Below are 24,356 nucleotides of genomic sequence, written 5' to 3'. Positions count from 1 at the left end.
TTAGGCCTAGTCGTGTTCGCCAGTTCTCGCAAAATTGCTCAACACACTGAAAATAACACGGAAAATGTAAAATACGAACTTCATACTATTTGAAAACATCTTTTAAAGGATTTTTGAAAATTAAGAAACGCTAAGATCATAGAAAAAATCCTCTGAAAATTAATATACTGAATAAATATTATGTAATATTATTAAATTATTAAGAAGTTACTCAAATTTGGCGCAAAAATGGGCTAATGCTTACTCCAGAGTATTTCTTTTAATCCGGAGGTTAATGAGTCTTTTTTTTTTTAAATTATTTTCATGCACGGTGTCACTGAAGTTTTTAATATTTCATATTTCACTTACAAGAGATAATTATCAACAAAAATAAATAAATAAATAAGTACTCACCATGTATTTAAGCACCATGTTCCTACTTAAAATAGAGAATAATTTTCTTTAAGAAATAACGCATAGGGTCTGCAGACCTGTCGGCGACTTTACTAACTACACACCATGTCATAATATGGACAGATGAGCACGCAATACACCTGGATTTGACATGCCCACTAATAAACATGTACAGCGGAAACAAGCCAGTCAGGGCAAAGGTCAACGCCATGATTACCATGGAAAAAAGGCATGCGCGAAAAAGATAACACGCTAATTATATGTAAATTTTATCATTCTGTGTTAAATAGAAACATTTTTACAAAAATGCCTAGCCTATATATACTAGGTATGAGTCTATCGTTTTAAGTACATAAAATCGGCCGAGGCTAGTAATGTGCGAGAAATGTGGCTCATAATATGGCTTTAATACAAGTAGGGGGGGCCTATATTATTATATTTTTGCATCAAATATAATACATAATAAAACCAATAGCAATGTCTAAATATATCAAAGGCCAAAAATTGACTTTAAAAAGCCTTGTCCTTGTTTTAGAGCAAGATTTGCTATATGAACAGCGGCCATCTGTAAATTAGAGTGGTTTCCCCTGAATCTCTAGCTAAAATGTTACCAAAAAAACTAAATTCAACAAGATGGCTTCTAAAGTAAATGAGCTTGGTTACATCTTTATTTATTACTGAAAAGTTTTAATACACTTGTTTAAAAACAGGTACATGAATGGAGGGTTGAAACATTTCTTTAAAACTTTTACAACATAAATCTTTCTAAAAATGTGAAATAATTACAGAAATTTGATGAGTCACCCTTTTTTCACATTACTAGGCTCGGCTGATTTTACATACCTAATACGATAGATTACCATATATGATTATATTAGGTACTAGGATAGAATTTTAAAAATTATATGGTTTGATTGCAATACAATGACTGCAAGTAAAAGGAGCAAAAAATTAGAATCACAGAACAGTTTTCCTTTTTGATGTAGCTTTCATGGTTAAAAAGCTATGCTTTTTTTTCTATTATAAAAGGTGCATTTTTTAACAGGATTTTTTAAATTTCTGTAATAATTTTTTAGTGTGCACTAAAATGATCATAGCCTGTAAACTACATGGTAGAATCTGTTTAAACTTTCCAGTATCTTTTTTTATCATATATGGAAGCATAATAAACAAAAAAATAAAACATTTATGGTTAGAATTTTTGAACAACAGAAGTTGAACTTGGGACCCCCTATTTTTGAACACGTAGTGCTTTCATACAACCACCGTTTAAATTTTAACTATTTGAAATATTAAGCTCAAAATAACTCAGAAAGAGTAACGATGGGTGTGTCAATGAATAATATAAAAATATTGATCATAGCTTGAAAGGTTTCTGTATATCATGATGCAAAGCTGATAAATCATGCGATTCTACAAAACCGAAGTCTGGTTTATGTGAAATACTAAAATTATGACAAATTTAAACTACTGAGCATTTAAGTCCCAAAATTTGCTTAACTTTAGATAACTCTATAGGCCTACTACAAAAGAAAGAATCAAAATATTGGTTGTGACTCCATCTGTTTGCCAGAAATATATGGTTGAAGAAGGTACCCCCCTTTTAAAAAACCAAAACTTTCGCACAACCTGAGTGTGAGTTCTATCTATCTATTAAACATATCAAGCACAGAGCTTGCTCGAATGAAGTTTTAAAAGTGTGTCTATTACTAAATAATTATCATAAAGGTATGGTTTTCTTTTCATTAAGCTGAAGAATTGATACAACTCAATTTGTAATTATATAAATGATTATCATTGTTCCAAAAGTGAAAATATATATGTTGATGTTACATTGATGGCAAATCATTTAAGACCCTTAATCTGATTCAGTGATTGTAATTAAATGAAGGGATGACATGGTCAGATGATAGAACGCCCAAATATTAACCATAAGCCTCAAGTTCGGATCCAGGAATAAGGTTGATAGGACATGCCCGAGTCCACCCAGCTGTAATGAGTACCTAATATTCTTTATGGAAATTGAAGACAGCTGGGCATAGTCATAACCACACTACTTTTAGATGAAGATCTAGTTTAATTTTGTTTATAATAATGTTTCTTATTTATACCAAAATATTTTGCATTTCTAAAGAACATTTGTCATTTTGAAAAGAAATATTTTTTCTTCACTACTGCCTCGAACCCTGTCCATTGCTGGGCCTCATTTATTTTTATTTTAATCTCAATAAATATGCTTGTAGTAAAAAAAAACTGCAGTTTTATTAGAGAAAAAAAATGATGAACAATTTATATATAGGAGTACATCAAAGAACTTTATTCTTTATTATAATTTAAATAGTTCTCCAAATGGTTTATGCTCTGCTTTAGAAGTGCATATTCGGTCTGGAATTAAAACATACGTCATTAGTGTTAGGATTGTTACATATAAGTATTTACGTAGATTTAGAGTAGCGTCCCTTTTGTTTACATGTTTCCATTAACCTTCAAGCTAATAGGCTATAGTCTATTTTTAGTATATTCAGATTAAAGAATGTAAATAAATAGTACACACACATTTTGTAGCATAGGAACGATTGGGAGGGAAGTGACATAGAGCGCAGAAAACTTAGATGTTAGGTGGGGTATAAAAGGTGGGGTTAGGAATATTAGGGGGTCCATTCTCTTATAGGCATCCTAGGTTGTGTGATCTTACAAGCAATAAAAGTAACGGATTGTGAACGGACTTCGTGTTTGTTTCTTGTCGAACCTGTCCTCAACTCACAACAGATGGTGGGGCAGCTGGTTGCTCAACGCAGTACAACAACGTACACCCACCCGATGGTTCTTCCTAACGACCGTTGTGTTCTACACTACGCCTATCGTTTGCCGCAACATGCCTGCATTTAGATTCGCCTGCCACCTATTGCAGTGCACCGTGATCTACAGCCGTGCCAGATTCGCCTGCCAACTATTGCAGTGCACCGTGATCTACAGCCGTGCCAGATTCGCCCCCCAACTATTGCAGTGCACCGTGATCTACAGCCGTGCCAGATTCGCCTGCCACCTATTGCAGTGCACCGTGATCTACAGCCGTGCCAGATTCGCCTGCCAACTATTGCAGTGCACCGTGATCTACAGCCGTGCCAGATTCGCCTGCCAACTATTGCAGTGCACCGTGATCTACAGCCGTGCCAGATTCGCCTGCCAACTATTGCAGTGCACCGTGATCTACAGCCGTGCCAGATTCGCCTGCCACCTATTGCAGTGCACCGTGATCTACAGCCGTGCCAGATTCGCCTGCCAACTATTGCAGTGCACCGTGATCTACAGCCGTGCCAGATTCGCCTGCCAACTATTGCAGTGCACCGTGATCTACAGCCGTGCCAGATTCGCCTGACCTTGGACCGTGAATGGATCTTTCGACACTTGATTTAGCTGCTCGAGTCGTTATCGTTTGGGCAGAGACGGACTTCTGTTCGACCGTTACGATATCCAGCGACCATATCGGGTCTCTGATCGTCTATTGACTCCAATCAAGTTCAGGACTACAGACGTGGAGAGTGGACCGAGTGCGCACCGTGTGACACCATCGTGGGATACAAGCTTTGGATTATTTAAAGATAAGTACCTTTTCCTTCATTCTTAGATAGCATTTAATATTTGTATAGTTTATAGTTGTCCTCCATCGCTTACTTCATAAGGGCGGTTAGGGTAGGAGGATTCTAAGCGATTCCTCTATTGTCCAGTAGGTTCTGTTTATCTTCAGGTGGGGGACATACCTGGGAGAGGGCGTTATTGTTAGAAGATAACGTTAGGACCCCCGCCTGCAGATAATCACTGCGACTGTGGGCTTTCTTGGTCCTGTGTACATTCCACTCTTTCGTAATTTATTCCTCCATTGTTATTACCCATCATTGTGGTACACGGTTCGGTATGGGAACGGCCGAACATCTGGGTCTCCTTTTTGAGTTGGGGGAAAGGCTAGGCTATTCAGGCGAAGCTCTGGATGATTGGGCGCAGATTAATGCAGAAAAGGAGCGTAAGACTAGTGAGGCCAAATTAGATATTGCGATCGCTGAACAAAGGGCGAAGATAGAGCTAGATTTAGAAAGACTTAGACTAACAGAAAAGTCTAGAGCGGAAATAGAATTAGAAAAACTTAGGCTGGCCGATCAACAGAGTAGGGCTGAGTTATACTTGAAAAGCTCCGATTACAATTACGCCTGGAGGAATCCAGGCATCAGGTAACAGTAACAGACAATAGGGACCGTGATAGTACGGGAATGGGAATATTGGGTAAGATCCCGAAATTTGAGGAAGGTAGGGACAATCTCGATTCGTTCATTCGTCGGTTTGAAACCGTTGCTAGGTCAACAAATGTCCCTGAATCCCAATGGGGCACCCAACTCCTTGTGCTAATTGGAGGTAGGGGGCTGGATGCCTGCCAGAGTCTGACTGAACATCAGATGAAGGAGTTTAAAATATTAAAACAAACTCTGCTAGAATATTATCACCTCACGGAAGATGCGTACCGCCAAAAGTTCCGTAATTTAAAACCTAGTAACTCGGATGATTTTAAAATATTCATCAACGAGATTAGTGTCACATTCAACAAGTGGTTTGAGGCCTCTGGTTTAGAACGAACTGCCGATAACCTACAGGAATTTTTCCTGGTGGACAAGGTTCTTTGTTCGGTTGATAGGGACTTGTTTAGTTATCTACAGGAACGTAAACCTCGTGACCTGCCAACGATAACAGATAAAAATATCAGGCTGCTCACCCTGATAGACCAGTCGCAAATGACTCAACACAAATGACGCACACTATTTTTACCGCCCAACCTTCACAATCCGGGAGAGGTAGAAGCTCATACAGGGATGAGGGCCTATATAATAGATCAGATAATAGATCCTCCTCGTTACCCAGGGGAAATTACTGCTATCACTGTAATCAGTACTCTCATAAGGATTGCCCTTGTAGTAGCACGCCTTTTAACCAGAGACCGATAAGATGTTTCAAGTGTGGCCGAACGGGACACGTAAGTAGACAATGTAGGAACGGTGGTGGTGGGAATCATAGCTCAAATGGCGACCGACGGTATGGTGTTGATACGCCGAGGGACAGAAGATGACTAGGTCTTGTATTTGATAGTGAACCTCCCACTAAAATATGTACTATCAAATGTAGAGTGGGGGATAGAATAGTTGATACATTGAGAGATACGGGTGCAAATATTTGTGGGGTTCGATGTAACTTCGTTGAACCACATGAATACACAGGACAATTATTGGAGGTTGAAGGTTTTGGTGGTGTAGCGAACACCTGGCCTGTGGCGATAATACATATCGATACCCCTAGCTATACAGGTAAGGTGAAAGCGGTGGTGTTTAAAAAGGGCCCGTATGACCTAATCCTCGCTAACGGTCCAGGTATAGGTAATCCTTCAGAAAATTATATCTATGAGTGGTTAAAGACGCAGCGAATTACGCTGGCACAAACTAGGTCTCATACAAAGCTAGAAACCCTACGGGTAGAAGAATCAGATAATGTAAATAACATGTTGACGAGACAAGCATCAAACGAACAGGTCACATCGATATGGAATCCGGCGGTGTTCCAGAAGGAACAGAAAGATGACCCCAGCCTCGCGAAAATATTTAGATTAGCGCAAAAAAATTCAGTCACGTTATCAAAGTCTACGTCACATGCTATTACAATAAAGAATAATTCGTTGGTCCGCGTGTACAGAGACAAGGACAGGGAGTATACACAGTTGGTCACACCCAGCAAATATAGATCTATCGTGCTAAAACAGGCACACGATCTTTCACTTGCACGTCACATGGGGCGAAGAAAGACAAAGCTACGTATTCAGACAGCGTTTTATTGGCCAGGTATGGACAGGGATATAGCTAAATATGTACAGTCGTGCAAAGTTTGCGGGGAAAAGGGGAAAACGCCACAACCAGCACCGTTACAAAAAACGGATCTAGCGTGTCGCCCATTTCAGAAAATTGCGATAGATGTTATTGGTCCTCTGAGTCCTACGTCTGCAAGAGGCCACAGGTTCGTGCTGACCATAGTTGATCTAGCGACTAGATGGCCCGAGGCCTACCCTCTTAAATCCACAACTGCGAACGATATAATTAACTGTTTAATACAGTTCTTCTCTAGAACGGGTTTTCCCGAAGTGATATTGTCCGATAACGGGCCCCAGTTTGCCTCAGAACCAGAGGCGTATCCAGGTTTTCGTTGTAGGGGGAGCGAAAAGAGCAAAAAAGGCGCCGAAATTTTAACACGTTCTATATACGTGTATTATATATATATATATATATATATATATATATATATATATATATATATATATATATATATATAATTATTATTACTAGATGTATGTCATTACTTCGCTATGATGTAAAATAAATTGAAAGTAGCACTCTGAAGAAATAAGAAAAAACACAATGTAGGCCGACAAAACAAAAATTGTATCAATCTAAACAAAAACAAAATATAGACACACTACAACCAAAAACAATGAACGTAACACAATCTGTTGTGTAATTCTTGTAAAAAAATGTCTTACATAATAATTCCTGGGAAATTATTTAAGACAAGTGAAATAGGGGAAATAATCACTCTCTTAATATAAATATGTATATATCTACACATTTAATTACTGGTAATTGCAAAAACAATATTCACAGAGTTTTACGTCTAAAAAGCTAATTTTCTGGCGGCATGGTACTTCATTCACCACTGTCCGGTCACTTTAGGTCAATTATCCAACCCAGTGTATACCTAGGTGGGACATTAATGTCGCTCTACACAATTGTAGTGGTGAGGTGTGGGGGGATAGCGTCAGTTTTTAGATGACTGTTCTAAATATACATATATATCAGAGGCGTAGCGAGGGGGGGGGTGCGGGGGGGGACATATGTCCCCGGGCGCCAACCTTAGGGGGGGCGCCAAATTGAAAGTTTGAGAGGGGGGGGTGAAAATGAAAAGTTCGAGGGAAGGGGTGCAAATCGAAAGTTTGAGTGAGGGGGTGCAAATCAAAAGTTCGAGGGAGGGGGGTGAAAATTGAAAGTTTGTCATTGGGCGCGGGAAGGGTCGCTACGCCTCTGATATATATTACACAAAATATATTACACAAATATATATTACAGAAATAGATTTAAATAAGTAGCAGTGGTATTATGACAATTTTTTTTTTACCGAGGGGTCCATGGGGGAGGGGGGTTGTTTCATATAATTTGAAATCGTAATCACTATCGCCCAAAATGTAAAAATACTACTACTTCATCACGATGACGTTGTTGACCTTGTCAAAATTTCCCCACCACTACGCAGTTTGCTTATAATAAATTGAAATAGAGGTGCCACATCAGTTGCATTTAATTTGTTTCTGTATTGTAATTTTTTTTAAAATTAATCACACGATTCAAACTGTATATATATAAAGTACTTATGTGTGAAGTTTTATGTATAACATTTTCTAATTCAATTATTCGTAAGCAAATACATTATACAGTTGCCTTAAACTTAACACCTCTCTTGCCAAGTGGTACTACCCGTAGAAGTTTTTTAAACATTGCAATGCATCGTAATGGTTATTTTTAGAATGGCAAACTGATGCAGCTGTTAATACGTGTTGTAAACGTAGACACTACTAGACTAGTACAATAATGCTAAATTGCTGTATGAAAAAAATCTTGTGATTTACATAGATGTGCCGACCAAAACTATTTTTTTAACAAATATCATTGTTTAAAACTTCGAGTTTAAAAAGTTTCCAAAAAGGCGCCACTTTGCTGAAAATGGCCATAGGGGGAGCGGCCGCTCCCCCTGCTCCCCCCCCCTGCATACGCTACTGCTCAGAACTAACTAATAAAATCTCCGGTTTGTTGGGTATCAAACCGGTTTTTGCAACCCCTTACCATCCTCAAAGCAATGGCATTTGCGAACGTCTCAATGGCACTATAAAGGCCATATTAAGTAAACTACCCATAACTGATAGCTTTAATTGGGATTTAATTTTACCATGTTTGTTATTTGCATATAGGGAATTACCGCATACAGCCACCGGGTTTTCCCCATTTGAATTAGTATATGGCGCGAATCCTAGAGGACCCATGCAGCTAATGAAGTCCCTGCTATTGAATGAACAATTAGATAGTGACACAAAAATGTCTTATGAGAGAGTTATTGATCTACGTGAGCAAATAATTAGGACTTGTGAAACAGCTAAAATGTCATTAGATATTAATCAAGAAATATACAGAGCCAGAATCAATAATAGCCGGAGATCGAGGAAATTCAATGTGGGGGATTTAGTGAGGGTTTTATTACCCTCAAAAGACAATAAGATGCAGCTGGCTTGGCGGGGGCCTTTTAAGATTACTAGAAAAGTGACAGATGTAGACTACGAAGTCGATATAAATAATAAGCACCGTATTTTTCATGTGAATATTTTCAGTTTATTCGAGGTCCGGCCAGATGAGCTGGAATTGTCTACCGTGACGCCTACAGTAAATTGCGTTATGATTAACAACACTGAAGATCGTGATGACAACGAGATTCACACAGTGTCATCTGGACAAGAGAGTTATAGGGATGTAAAATTAGGACATATGCCTGATGACATTAAAACCAGAATTTCACAACTTCTGCTCGACTTCTGCGACGTATTGTCTGCCATTGCTGGTAAAACGACTGCTATAGAACATGAAATCAATTTAACATCTGGGCGACCAATAAAGCTACAACCCTACAATATACCATTACACTATAGAGAACGGATACAAGCCGAAATCCAAGATTTATTGAAATCCGGTATAATTGAACCGTCTGACTCCTCATATGCTGCACCTATCGTTTTGGTGAAAAAGAAAAATGACGAGATCAGGTTGTGTGTTGACTATAGACAGTTGAATAAGGTCACAATACCGGACGCAGAGCCTATGCCAAACCAGGAGGAACTGTTTATCAAAATAGCACAGGCAAAAAAAAAATTCTAAGTTCGATTTATCTAAAGGTTACTGGCAGATCCCGATTAAAGAACCATCTAAGAAATTTACTGCTTTTGTGACACCTTTTGGTTTATATCATTGGAATTTTATGAGCTTTGGGCTTATTAATGCACCGGCCACCTTTAATAGATTAATGAGACGGGTGTTAGCGAGTAATAATGATACAGTGGCTTATCTTGATGATATTTGTTTATTCTCTAAGGACCAGGATGAGCGCATCACTGGTTTACATGCGCTTTTCACGGCGTTAAAAAATAATGGTCTAACAGCAAGACCCAGTAAGGTTGAAATTGGCATGACAGAAATCCAATTCTTAGGTCACATGATTTCGTACCAAACTGTAAAACCTGTGGGCGAAACGTTAAAGCATATTCTAGACATAAAAATTCCTAAATCCCTAAAAGAAGTACGTAGTTTGATAGGACTGTGCAACTATTATAGGAAATTTATTCCTAATTTCGCCTCACTGGTACACCCAATCACAGTGTTAATTATAAAGAAAGGAAGGTACAAGGGTATTGAGTGGACTAAGGAATGTGATGATACATTACATAGTATTAAAACGTTGTTTGCGGAGCAGCCAATTCTAAGGCTACCTGATCTAGGCAGACCTTTTCTTTTGGCTACGGATGCTTCTGCTTTTGGTATCGGTGCCTGCTTAATGCAGGAGGTAGATACCCATCTACATCCTGTTGTATACGTTAGCAGGAAGCTATCCGAGTCAGAAAAAAATTACGCTACGATTGAGAAGGAATGTTTGGCGATCGTGTGGGCCGTCACAAAGCTGTCTAAGTACCTATCGGGCACACATTTTACCTTACTGAATGACCACTCCCCCTTGGTAGCATTAGAAAATAAAAAACTTCATAATGCTAGGTTGACTAGGTGGGCACTTATCTTACAAGATTACAGGTTTGACATTGTACATATTCCTGGGGCCCAAAATGTTATTGCAGATACTTTATCTAGGAACTGAGGATATTAGGGGCTGGGAGAGGATCATTTAAAGGTTTACAATTAATGCTGTATTATGTAAATATATGATGGTTTTAAGATGATGATATTGTTTGATAACATGTTTGCATTACAATAATTATTGTGTTTTAAATTTGAGATAAGTAGATGTTAGTATAAATTTTTTTTTTTAAGGAAAAGGTACATTGTAAGTTAAGATGCATTTGAATTATGACTTAGTGACTGAATATTGTTAGCTTGGTATGTTTGTTTATTCCTATTAGCGTCTGGCTGTCTCAAGTTGTACAAGCAACCATATTGACTCAAGAAGGAAGACAAGATTTGTCTCGTCTGTTGGTGTATATTATGTCCTAGCTAATAACATATTAAGGATATATTATTAGCCTTTATGGGAGGGGGGTATGTTAGGATTGTTACATATAAGTATTTACGTAGATTTAGAGTAGCGTTCCTTTTGTTTACATGTTTCCATTAACCTTCAAGCTATAGTCTATTTTAGTATATTCAGATTAAAGAATGTAAATAAATAGTACACACACATTTTGTAGCATAGGAACGATTGGGAGGGAAGTGACATAGAGCGCAGAAAACTTAGATGTTAGGTGGGGTATAAAAGGTGGGGTTAGGAATATTAGGGGGTCCATTCTCTTATAGGCATCCTAGGTTGTGTGATCTTACAAGCAATAAAAGTAACGGATTGTGAACGGACTTCGTGTTTGATTCTTGTCGACCCTGTCCTCAACTCACAACAATTAGCATGACAATAAATAAAATATAACTAGCAAATAAAAACAGGTATAGCAAAATAAAACTGTAGGTAAGTATAAAAAATGTTTGCTAAAATTGTAGCAAGAAGCTGCATATTGGTTATCCTCATACATCAAAAAGTACCCTGACATGGCAATATTAAAGGTCCTGACAAATCGATCCCGTTAAAAATAAATGACCTTGTGATATACGGCTCCCTTGAAAATATCCGACCACAAAATGCTACTGTCCATATAGGACAAAACTCCCGACATTGAAATCCTCGATAAAACCGACATTGAAATCCCTGACAAAACCGACATTGAAATCCCTGACAAAACTGACAATGAACTCCCTGACCAAACCGACACTGAAATCTCCGACAAATGGAAGTCCGATAATGGTATCATTTTCAAAAAGGGGTGTTAGGTTACTGGTAGTTAACTAAATTCACACCTGGCTGGCTAATGTCAATGCTCACCCTGTCCCTAACCCCAACCCTGGTCCTACCATACGCCTAACCCTAATTTCTAACTATAAAATTAGTTGAGATTACAATACTACTAATAACCCAACACCCCTTTTTACTTTCTCGTATATATGAAGTATAGAAAAAGACTTGTAATCGTGAAAAAAAATTGAGATGCAAATCTTGATGTTTTACAGCTCCCTGAGTCGGAAAAACATAGTTTTGCAAACTTGTACGTCTCTTAATTAGGCGTTTGAACATTTCGATCATCTATCAAGATCCACGTTCTCACCACTCATTTGATGACTCAAACTAATCAACATATCATTGCATTCCATTTAATGGGTCATCAGAGCGCGACTGCTAAACCGAAAGTCTCCAGTTGGAGTCCAGGTTAAAGTGAGTAGTATGTCCTTGAGTTAAACCAGCTCTGATAGTACCTAACCGAGGTGACAGAAACAGGTGAACTCTACTTCATTTGCTCCACAGACAGTCAGGTTTAAAAATGGATTTTTACTTTTGGGTCGTCAGCAGAACACTAAGCATTCAGTATCTCCCTCAAGCACAGAATTAACCTCGCTGTATTCCTTTAGTCTGAAAAACAATCTGCTTTTAGTCGCTATTTGCGAAGTCGACGCAATCAGCGGGAGTCAACTAAACAAAGAATCGTCTATCAAACTGATATTTCAATGTACAATTATAGGCCTCCTATTTCATATAACAAACGAAATACCGTCCTGGCACCTCGTTCTAAAAAATACGATTCTCTACAGCAGTGGTTCCCAAACATTTTTAAGTTTTGACCCCTTTTATAAAAAGTAAGTGACCCCCTACCTTCATAGAATTAAAAAATTAGTAAGGAAATTTATAAGCTCTTAAATAAAATTTTCCAGTAGACTTTCAATATAAATTATTCTTGATAACTGTTTTAATACGATGAGTGAAATTGCATGCTATTAACTAGCCTCAACATTCGCGGTTGAGTTTCTGTTAACGCCAACCTTATTGTTGCGAAGTGAGTTTCGGTACAGGGTCGATGCTGAACGTGACGAACAATAGACGACGACGATCCAAAAAGAGAACACTGAACGACGCCACGATGTTTCCATATTTTATTACATATAATAAACAGCTACATCAACAGCAGACACAGGACGAAGACTTCCTAACACAACCTCACATGACGACGACAAGACGCAGACTGACTTCCAACTATCCTCATAACAACGAAAACATTCTCTCTTACGTCGCATCCTTATTTATTCACGCATTCATAATCTTTTATTAATATCGCTACACACATACTCTCAAACCATCCACAACTATATTAACTCCATTCAACTAAACACATACTCTCAAACTCATTCAATATACTTAATTCCATTCACAACATACCCCTCTCCTTTCTTTAGCTGAAAATACACACATAAACCATCAAACTATTTTCAGCTTCAACACATGCATCCATACAATGTGCTAAACATTCAACCAAGACAATGTTCTGTAGTCCATGATAATTCCTCAACGTGTCAGTCAGCTTGAGCACACACATCATTTGGTCCCAACCAACACCTTGTCCCCACACATCATTTGGTTTCTTGTCTCTGGACATCAACACAAGCTATAAGAAAAATAATCCAGGACCAACAAGTACCCAAACTATACAATAGCTTCTAATTTAAAATTAACATTGTTGAGCACCTCTTCCTGTAATTAAAATATAATATTACTACCAAATAGCAAAGGCACATGGCTTCTAAAATGTGAAAAAATTAAATCACAACTAATATTTAAAATCACTACGATTTGGCCATATATTATATAACTCAATTGATCCTTAAGCATAAAAAAACTACTATCCGACAATCAGGAAATCAACAGTCTAAGCAAATACCAGCACTCCCTATTCAAACCAATTAAACCTAAAGATATTATAGTTAATCTATACAATGGCGTACACTAATGAACTAAATCAGAACTATCAATAAGCAAATACTATATCCCATATAGGAGTATTTCCCATGAACCCCTAAAACAACAACCAGGTACTCGGCACAACCTCGAGATACCAAAAAATAAAACGGACTGCATCCTCAGTCTCGTAAAACAAAATCAACTATCTAGTGATGAAGATCAATTATCTCCAAAAACAACACTAAGCTAATGGGTTCATTATCCAACCAAGAAAATCAAACCTCTTAGGGTACAATAATTTAGCACAGTGTACATTAGATATAACGATATAACTTAATCACATATTTCACTTGCTATATCAACTAATGGTGCATGACGACGCCCAACCAACTATTAGTATACAAATATAATATCCAATGGAGGACAATTTTCCATGACCCCGGGACAAACAAAATATCTCGGCAAACCATCGAGATCCAAATAACCATAATCAATATCCATCAAATAACTACGTTACGTATCAATCAGACAACATCCAGCATGAATGGGTGACTACGACAATACAACTACTCTACAAGGGAAACAGGGAAAATACTGGGTCCAACAACCAAATCAGAAAATATATCCTCAATTGATATCATATCCAATAAACCAAAGAGTTCCTAAACCTAGCACTAACAAATTACTTATAGTCAATACATAATACAAACATGCACATAAAGGGAACCTAACGCTATATATTTCAATAACGCCCTCTCTAAGGCGCTTCCCTAAATGAGAATGGTTAATTGTAATTAACATAAGACAAGTTAATTATACATTTAAATTTAAATTATAGTAAACAGTATAACTACCACCAAAATTATATACACAATAACAAAATACAGTACTCTATCTCCATGATGGTAACTGGAGAGAGTAAAACCATATTGCTCTAATAGTGTTAAGTAACTGGTATTGTTTAAAACTAATCATCTTAACTTACCGGGATGGTAGATAATATGCCCAAATATTACATGATTTGCTTCTAAATATTAAATAAAACTAGATTCTAAATTACAGGGCAAATGAAATGTCACACAATTAGTGTGAACTATGACACTGGTAACTGGATTCTAGATCTAGATTAATGATGTTGGGAAAAAAATATATCCAGTAGGGCCTAAATAGATATTATTTATTACTAAAATGAACACACACAAAAATTGTATTAGATCTTAGTATCTTAAAAAAATGGAAGAGGTGTACTCAACTTAAACAATCCCAGACGTCAGGTCTTCATGACAACTCCAGATCCCACACTCCATAGGCCACATCAGATTCAGGCGATGACTTGTAGTACACATGCTGGTATAGTCCAAGTCAGTCACACACACTGGATTGGTGACGCAGATTGACGTCGACTTGTACTCCGAGAATCCATGTAGATAATGTCGTTCTTGTAGTTAGGGAATTCATCTCGACCAATACTGGATCGAACAAACGAAGATGACGCAATGCAGAAAATTCTCGTCTGCACTGTCGATAAAGTCAACCACGAAGAAATTTGACATGGTGAAGGTCAGGAACGTCATCAAAACATGTAGGCCAAACAATTCAGCCGATCACGACGATGTGGGTTAGACGAGGGTGATGACGTAAACTCTTCCAACGAACAGTTGACGATGTAGGAAGAAACCCGAAAATTAAGCATCAGTCATGAAGAAAATCTGCATAAACGATAGATTCATCACGACGAAAACAGCACGGTCATTGTTCCGGGTCGGGGACGAGTGGCGATGACGTCATAATAAACAACTCTGGACATCAAATAAATGCCGGCCTTTGAACTACTACTCAGCACGAACCAAAGATGAAAACGGTCACATCTGTAGTTCTAACCTTGACGGGAATCAATGGGCGATGAGAGACCCGATATAGTCGCTGGATATCGCGCCGGTCAACCAAAAGTCCGTCTCTGGCAAACGACGACGACTCGAGCAGGCCACATCACGCGTCGAAAAGTCCATTCATCACGGTCCAAGGTCAGGGTCTGGTACACAACTGAGTCCCGATCAAATTAAACAACCGTTGATACTGTAGATTACGACGTACTGCTGTAGATAACGGGCGAATCTAGATCTAGATGAAGGCGTACTGCTAGCTACAGATGAGATGACATCACGGCAAGTGTAGATGGGAACGTACTGCGACAGATAAGTTCAGCAAACCGCTGCTTCCACCATATGTTGCGAAGTGAGTTTCGGTACAGGGTCGATGCTGAACGCGACGAGCAATAGATGACGACGATCCAAAAAGAGAACACTGAACGACGCCACGATGTTTCCATATTTTATTACATATAATAAACAGCTACATCAACAGCAGACACAGGACGAAGACTTCCTAACACAACCTAACATGACGACGACAAGACGCAGACTGACTTCCAACTATCCTCATAACAACGAAAACATTCTCTCTTACGTCACATCCTTATTTATTCACGCATTCATAATCTTTTATTAATATCGCTACACACATACTCTCAAACCATCCACAACTATATTAACTCCATTCAACTACACACATACTCTCAAACTCATTCAATATACTTAAGTCCATTCACAACACTTATTTATTTCTTTGTTTTGTTTTTAATTGGAGAAATTTTGAAAATCCCCCCGCCACCCCTCCCCCCTACCTTGTCGGAAAAATGTCTGGAAGAAACACTGAGCAAGGGAAGCAGAGAATACGTAACGCGTCAAGGCAGATTCTTATTCTTTCAACACAGGGAAAATAAGGCCACTGTTCGTTTTCTAGAGATTCAAGATGCCCAGAATCCTCTTTCAATTTTTTATATATCTCACAATCAGATTCATCTACCACATTGCAGACAATATTTACAATACGTATTTTTCTTCGCCAAATTTGCAGTTTTGATAAATGTAAGCCCTGCAAGGGGGGGGGGATACCTTAAAATCTATCTCTACCCTTCCCTAGGCTTATCTAACTAACTACTGTCCGGTCAGTGCAAGTCCGGATAAACCCAGACTGGTTAATAACCTAACCTTAGTCTAAATTAAAAACAAAAAAAGCTTTAACAATAATATAAAATTTATTTAGCAAAATATGGAACCAAAAGTTATTAAAGAAACTAGAATCTAGATCTAGACAAAACACTCAAGACATACAATACAAAAAGAACTCAACGAAACAAAACAGGTGTATACTTCATGGAAAGAGGAACGCCTTCGCCCTCACCTCATAGCTTCAGTACACACAAAAGACATTACGTAGAAAACAATATATACCAAACAGGTGCCTTATGACGTCTAGGATGGTCCAGGCCCTGACACACAGAAACCTCCCTTCATCCATTCTCGACATCCAAAAGTCCACACCAAACAAAACACTACGTAAAACCGCTACGTACAATACGTCACGTACAATACATTACGCAGAACACAATACGTACACAACAAACTTTTTACAAACAAAACAATTCATATATAACAAAACACCCAGCCAAGTCGCACAAGCAACCTCACTGGAAGGGGGGGGGAAGAGAAAAAGAAAAGGAAAACATAAGAAAAAATGCATGGAAATATATACATCAATATATACATGTTTAAAATACTACCTACTACTACTATCTAGCTAAAGCCTCGAGTAAAACTAATCCTTACTCTTACAATTCTAAAAGCAATTCTCAAAAACACAACTAACCACTGTCTAACCAAGAACTAGCAACTTAAAAATAACGTGTAAACAAATTCATTGTAGAACCAATCTTTCCTACACAAGGAAGCCCGAAGCCATTGGTTTACATAAACAACATCTATATTGATAACATTAAGTTAACACACTCCGCTAAGGCCCCAATGAAGGCAGACACAAAGCAAGCGATACTCAACATGACGTTGCACGAAACAGCACACACATTAATTTTAAACAACCTAAAACTCGAGGCAACTAAAATATAGTAATCTAATTACTGTCTAAAACAACTGACTATTGACTAAGCCAATCCTAGTCATCGTGGGGAACCCACAATAACAACATCATAATAAAGTAAAATGTAAATGCACACACGCATTCGCACAAGTGTAGGAAACAGTCCTAAACACACTGACCTAAACCACGTGGTCCGAAAACACACGCCAAGGGTTTAGAAAACATCAAAAATACATTTTAAATCTTTCAAAATAACACACCACGTGCATACCAGACATGCCGATGCTCACTATCTCGTTTTAGACGAAAAAGAAATAAAACGAGAACACATCGGCAGTCGCATTCATACAAATCACATAAAGATAAAGTATAAAAAACAAATACCTCCAACGCACAAAGGGCGACCACAGAAGCTGACCTGACCTACATTCTGGCGGTCAAAAAAAGGAAGAAATTATCCGAGTGGTCAGTTTATATACTGCCCGCTTCGGACGGAAGGGGGACCCGTGGCCTCTCCTCATTGGATCATCCACTCGCAGATTCGTACCAAATAAAATAATACAAAATAAATAATCCATTCACCCGCTCACATTCACCCCTTTTAAAAATCTTACAGTCCCTGTAAGGACAAAAAATGCATATAACAATCTTAAAATAAAACATGCACCCATCTCTTACACCAAGCCTATAAGCTTGAATGCAAAAAAACAATTTCCATTAACATTAATCTTGCGTCTCTGTGCTTCCTAAAAAACTCAAGGCACCAAGATAGTGTTCCCTTCACTGAGGGCTGATTCGCGCTACTAGTCCTGTCGGTCGTTCATCCAGAAGGACAAGGGGGGAGGGTCAGCCTAGACCCGCCCGCTACTAATGGGACACGTTGTCTGTCCATCCCGTCTACCTGGGTCCACTACACAACACACCGTGTTCTGGTCTTGCGTCACCGTAGGCACACCGGTGGAGCGTCCGCTAGGTCGGTCCGGAGATGATCAACCGCCTTTCACCACTGGCTCTCCGACTGTTACCCGCCCCAACGATCGTGCCTCCGCTTCGACACACCTGTGGGGCGGGTGTCCAGTAGCCCTCTTTGTGGGTCGAGGAATCTACGTCATAGGCCTTCCGTTGGTAGGGAGCGTCCGCTTGGCTGGGCTAGGTGGTGACGCAACCGCCTTGCCCCACTGGCTCTCGTGCTGTTGCCCGCCTCCAATGATCGTGTGCCCGACACGACACACCTGTGGGGCGGGTTTCCAGTAGCCCTCTTTGTGGGTCAAGGGGTTGACGTCATAAGCCGTTCGTTGTTCACCGGTCTGCCGTACACACCAGATCCGCGCCACGCCCGTGTGTTGTCCAGTATAGACCACACGAGGCCGCCATCTTCATCACACGCCAGGTCCAGTGCCACACACCGCGCCTTGTCCCGCCTAGCACACTAGAGGCTCACCAATGCACATCTCTCCGCCAACCTGACTGGGTGTTTTAACAACAACCAATTCCTACACTAAACATAAACTAAACACATATGGTTCCAAAAAGGGCCTATCAAAAACAAAAATTTAACTAAGCTAACCTAGTCCTAACAGAAAAACAAAAATTTAACTAGACTAAAGCACTGACCCCACTCGTGCTACCAATTTGTAAGCCCTGCAAGGGGGGGGGATACCTTAAAATCTATCTCTACCCTTCCCTAGGCTTATCTAACTAACTACTGTCCGGTCAGTGCAAGTCCGGATAAACCCAGACTGGTTAATAACCTAACCTTAGTCTAAATTAAAAACAAAAAAAGCTTTAACAATAATATAAAATTTATTTAGCAAAATATGGAACCAAAAGTTATTAAAGAAACTAGAATCTAGATCTAGACAAAACACTCAAGACATACAATACAAAAAGAACTCAACGAAACAAAACAGGTGTATACTTCATGGAAAGAGGAACGCCTTCGCCCTCACCTCATAGCTTCAGTACACACAAAAGACATTACGTAGAAAACAATATATACCAAACAGGTGCCTTATGATGTCTAGGATGGTCCAGGCCCTGACACACAGAAACCTCCCTTCATCCATTCTCGACATCCAAAAGTCCACACCAAACAAAACACTACGTAAAACCGCTACGTACAATACGTCACGTACAATACATTACGCAGAACACAATACGTACACAACAAACTTTTTACAAACAAAACAATTCATATATAACAAAACACCCAGCCAAGTCGCACAAGCAACCTCACTGGAAGGGGGGGGGGAAGAGAAAAAGAAAAGGAAAACATAAGAAAAAATGCATGGAAATATATACATCAATATATACATGTTTAAAATACTACCTACTACTACTATCTAGCTAAAGCCTCGAGTAAAACTAATCCTTACTCTTACAATTCTAAAAGCAATTCTCAAAAACACAACTAACCACTGTCTAACCAAGAACTAGCAACTTAAAAATAACGTGTAAACAAATTCATTGTAGAACCAATCTTTCCTACACAAGGAAGCCCGAAGCCATTGGTTTACATAAACAACATCTATATTGATAACATTAAGGGCATGGGCGGGTGATGAGTACCAACTTCCTTATTTCCGAGTCTAAAGATGTAATACTTGGCTAATAGTTATAACTCAAAGAGATAAGCATAAAAATATTTTTTTTTATTTTTTAAATCCTCCGTTGCCATGGTGACGGCGGCCATATTGGATTTTATTGACGATTTTTAAATGGAAATAACTCAAAAATGGTTTGTACAAATTTCATAAAATCTTAATATAGTCTGAAGACACATGTGTTTAACACTTCTGATAGATTACATTTTGTAAAAAGACGATAGTTTTTTTTTTACTTTTTTTTCCTATACATCACTGTAAAAATTTCATTATTTCGTCCAATTTTTTCACTATTTCAACAAAAAATTTTTTTTTTTTTTTTAAATTTCCAAAAGTGTTCTATCAGTTTTATTTGAACATATATACAGAGTAACTGGAGCAAATTTAGTTCAGTTCTGATAATTATTAACAAAGTTATTTCAATAATTGTACACAAAAGTATCAAACTGAGAAAAACGCAAAAAACCAACAAAAAGTTGCAAAAAAAGAAAATTTACAGCTGTATGTCACTAAAATTGACCACATTTATTGCCTGAAGTATGGTGCTGTTGAATATATTTCTTCTGAGCTTGTTCAGCTGTTAGTTTCCTTTTTTTCTGGCTTTCTTTGTTGTACCTAGAGCTGTAGTAAAGCTGTTGCGAAGGCTTCTTTTTTGGCGTCCTTCACTGAGTCTTTGACTATGGTTTCCTTCTTTTGACAGCAATGCTATAGCATGCATGGGCCCCATACTGAATTATGCTATCGCAGAAACAGCAGTATATTTTGCATGGTCTCATGTCTAAAGCCAATTATGATAAGACGATGTCTTTGTTTATTGTGAATGGCCTTGTTCTGGATTCTTTTGCAGTTGTAAACATACGGTTTACAACATTTTTACAACTGCCACACCATGCTTGAAGCAAACCCTTTACACTGTTTTCATCAATAGTAGCCACTACATCACAGTTACACTCTGGGCAAGGAAATGTATTGATAACATCAAGAAGCAAATCACAGTCGACAATAATTCTGCATGGCTGTTGTTTACAATTAGCACTACCATACTAGATGTAACAGTGCTTTCTTCTGTCTGTAAAAACTGTCTTACATTACCGCAGTTTCTTAGTAAATGTGCATATTACATCTGCACCAGTGCTTGTCTGAATAGTACTAGATTGAGTAGAGGTAGATGCAATCAGTTGCATTCGGACGTGCCTTTGCTTTAGTAACTTCATGTGTGTATCTATTTTTAGCGAGTGTTTTGTTCTACCCATTATCGAAAGAGAAACATTAAATCGTCTCACTGCTTATGATAATTCACACAAACTAATCTAAACTGTTAAAAGTATATTTAATTTAAATAATTATATGTTAAAATAATGTAAGTATTTCACAGAAGCTTAGAGAAACAAAACTAGATCAAACTTAGCAACGCGCTGAAACTAAGGGATTGTTTACTTCCGAAGCGAAACGACCAATCGCTAACTAGCTTCCGCCGTTGAATGCCAATGAAAAAATTGAGGTCAAAAATTTGCACACCGGAAAAACCCGACTGAGTAAAATAAACAACTTTATGACGTAGAAAAATAATCACATTAAAATAGGTATTTTGATTGGTCCTTTAATTTTAGAACAAATAAAGAAATGAGGTCACGGCCTTTCCATTGATATGAAACACATTAGGCTTCCGCAAAATCTAATAGTACTTTTCTAGGTCGAAAAATGGCTATTTTTACCGAAAAAGTGAACAAATTACCCTGAACACACTACTTTGAACCCGGTTTTTCATAAATAAATAATGTTTTCAGGGTCATAACAATGTCATTTTTAGATTCAACGATGGTTATTCTGTATAGATCAAGTAAAAGTGGGAAATCGATGATTTAGTAGATTTATGACGAAAAGTACACCCGCCCATGCCCTTAAGTTAACACACTCCGCTAAGGCCCCAATGAAGGCAGACACAAAGCAAGCGATACTCAACATGACGTTGCACGAAACAGCACACACATTAATTTTAAACAACCTAAAACTCGAGGCAACTAAAATATAGTAATCTAATTACTGTCTAAAACAACTGACTATTGACTAAGCCAATCCTAGTCATCGTGGGGAACCCACAATAACAACATCATAATAAAGTAAAATGTAAATGCACACACGCATTCGCACAAGTGTAGGAAACATTCCTAAACACACTGACCTAAACCACGTGGTCCGAAAACACACGCCAAGGGTTTAGAAAACATCAAAAATACATTTTAAATCTTTCAAAATAACACACCACGTGCATACCAGACATGCCGATGCTCACTATCTCGTTTTAGACGAAAAAGAAATAAAACGAGAACACATCGGCAGTCGCATTCATACAAATCACATAAAGATAAAGTATAAAAAAAACAAATACCTCCAACGCACAAAGGGCGACCACAGAAGCTGACCTGACCTACATTCTGGCGGTCAAAAAAAGGAAGAAATTATCCGAGTGGTCAGTTTATATACTGCCCGCTTCGGACGGAAGGGGGACCCGTGGCCTCTCCTCATTGGATCATCCACTCGCAGATTCGTACCAAATAAAATAATACAAAATAAATAATCCATTCACCCGCTCACATAAAAATTCAAAGAGATTATCCTGAAAACAGATAATATTCGTTCATTTTCCCTGATGCTTCAGGTTAAGCTTATGTTGATGTTGGAATATATCTGCTAGGTATGCTACTCTTTCCAACCACTCTTTTGACAGCCAACGTACTGTAGTGAAGAAAAGCAGAACTTTGTGATGTTTATCATTTCTTTGCACCGTTCTTTAAACAGACGTATGTTTAGGACTCTGGATTTAATATTATAATTTACGACGTTTATTAGCAATGGTGTCGGAAGAGTCTTGCTGGCGAGGGCATACCGGTGAATCACGCAGTAGATCTCCCGTGGGTTAGGCAGCTAAATATTTTATCGGTTTCTAAAAGCCCGATTTTGACCCAAACATAGATAAAGCACCATCCATACAATTAATCCTACAGACGTTTTTCCATTTTAATCATCAAGCTTCAAAAAAAAAGTATTTTTTCTCTCCATGATATATTTTACTAAGACAAGCAACTGCGAATACGAACTTACGTCTGTTTATTCATCAACTTGAAAATCAAACAATGGTGAAAGCTTGATTTCATTTAAAATTTGTTCTTTAACTATCCAAGGAAATAGCTGCTATAAGTCGTTGAATAGTATTATTATACAGAGATACTTGTTGCATCTTTATTGCACCGGAACCTTCAAGAATTAATTTCACCATCTTCAACATGCAGGGTTTGATGAAATTTTGTCCTATTGTTGTTTTTTTTTTTGTTTTTTTTTTTTTTTGCTTGGCAATTTCTATCGCGACTTCATTGTATGATTTCCCTAATGCTGTGTTTCATTTTTGAAAACATGTTCGATTAAGACTCTGACATTTGCAACTAACTTCCAGAGTTTCTTCCAGTTCGCCCCCCCCCCCCCCCCCGGAGAAAAAAGTCTGGAAGAAACACTGCTAACTTCATGCCGACAAAAGAGCTCCATGTCTTTTTGGTGTACCGTATGACTCGTCTCAAAATGACGTTTGAGTTTTGAAGGTTTCATAGACCCATGGCTGAGATCAACTTTGCACGTTACGCATTGTTTTTCTTAATTTCATTTCCTGAGATGTTAGTAAAGCTGAATTTCAGATATTCTTCTAATTTCTAAATATTTGTTGTTGTTTTTTTTTCATTGCTAGGGTTTAGTCTACCAGTTCGCGACCCCCAAGAAAGCCATTCGCGACCCCAATGCTCTACAGACTTAACTGGACAATCGTTCACATTTTATTCAATTGGAATTGGCCGAACTATATTTTTTTAATCGCGAAAGAGTCATTGCAAAGTTTAGCAAACAAATATCATTCGATAAAATACTATAATACCCCAATTTATACATCGCACGAACGTAGGCGCCTTTGCGCCTGATTTAATTTAGTGAGCTGCGCCTGTTGCAGTTTTACTCCCCAAAGTTTTATGGCACTAGGATGAACGGTGTCTAACCGCATCAAGACTTTTTATATACCGTATTATAGAGACAAATCGCATCGAACTTTGCCGGTGCGCCGCCCTTGTGACATTGAATCTTCTTCCCCACCACCCCCCCCCCCCCCACCCCTTTCAACACAGAAAGAAACCTATTCAGCAACTCCCCAAAGTGTGATGGCGATAGGTGAAAGGTGTAGTAATGCCATAAGGACAAATCAACAAACAAACCCACATACATTCATTTATATATAAATATATATATATATATATGTATGTATATATT

The 24,356-nt window shown here is 38.2% G+C and overlaps 2 protein-coding genes across 3 annotated transcripts in view; one reads left to right on the top strand and one right to left on the bottom strand.

The window, feature by feature from the left end:
• The window catches only part of LOC131951159 (zinc finger protein 728), a 154,235-nt gene that overhangs the window by 6,448 nt on the left and 123,431 nt on the right, over positions 1 to 24,356 (top strand). The window lies entirely within an intron of this gene.
• The window catches only part of LOC131951164 (zinc finger protein OZF), a 40,752-nt gene continuing 19,097 nt past the window's right edge, over positions 2,702 to 24,356 (bottom strand). Inside the window, exon 4 of the mRNA XM_059313491.1 lies at positions 2,702 to 2,778. Within this exon, the coding sequence (XP_059169474.1) occupies positions 2,710 to 2,778 (69 nt within the window). The 3' untranslated portion in view covers positions 2,702 to 2,709. The remainder of the gene's footprint in view (positions 2,779 to 24,356) is intronic.

The sequence above is a fragment of the Physella acuta genome, unplaced genomic scaffold (assembly GCF_028476545.2).
Source record: "Physella acuta isolate Inbredline_101_S28 unplaced genomic scaffold, ASM2847654v3 ptg000802l, whole genome shotgun sequence".
NCBI classification, from domain to species: domain Eukaryota; kingdom Metazoa; phylum Mollusca; class Gastropoda; family Physidae; genus Physella; species Physella acuta.
The sequence above is the reverse complement of the archived record's forward strand: the minus strand, read 5'-3'. Positions and strand labels throughout refer to the sequence as shown.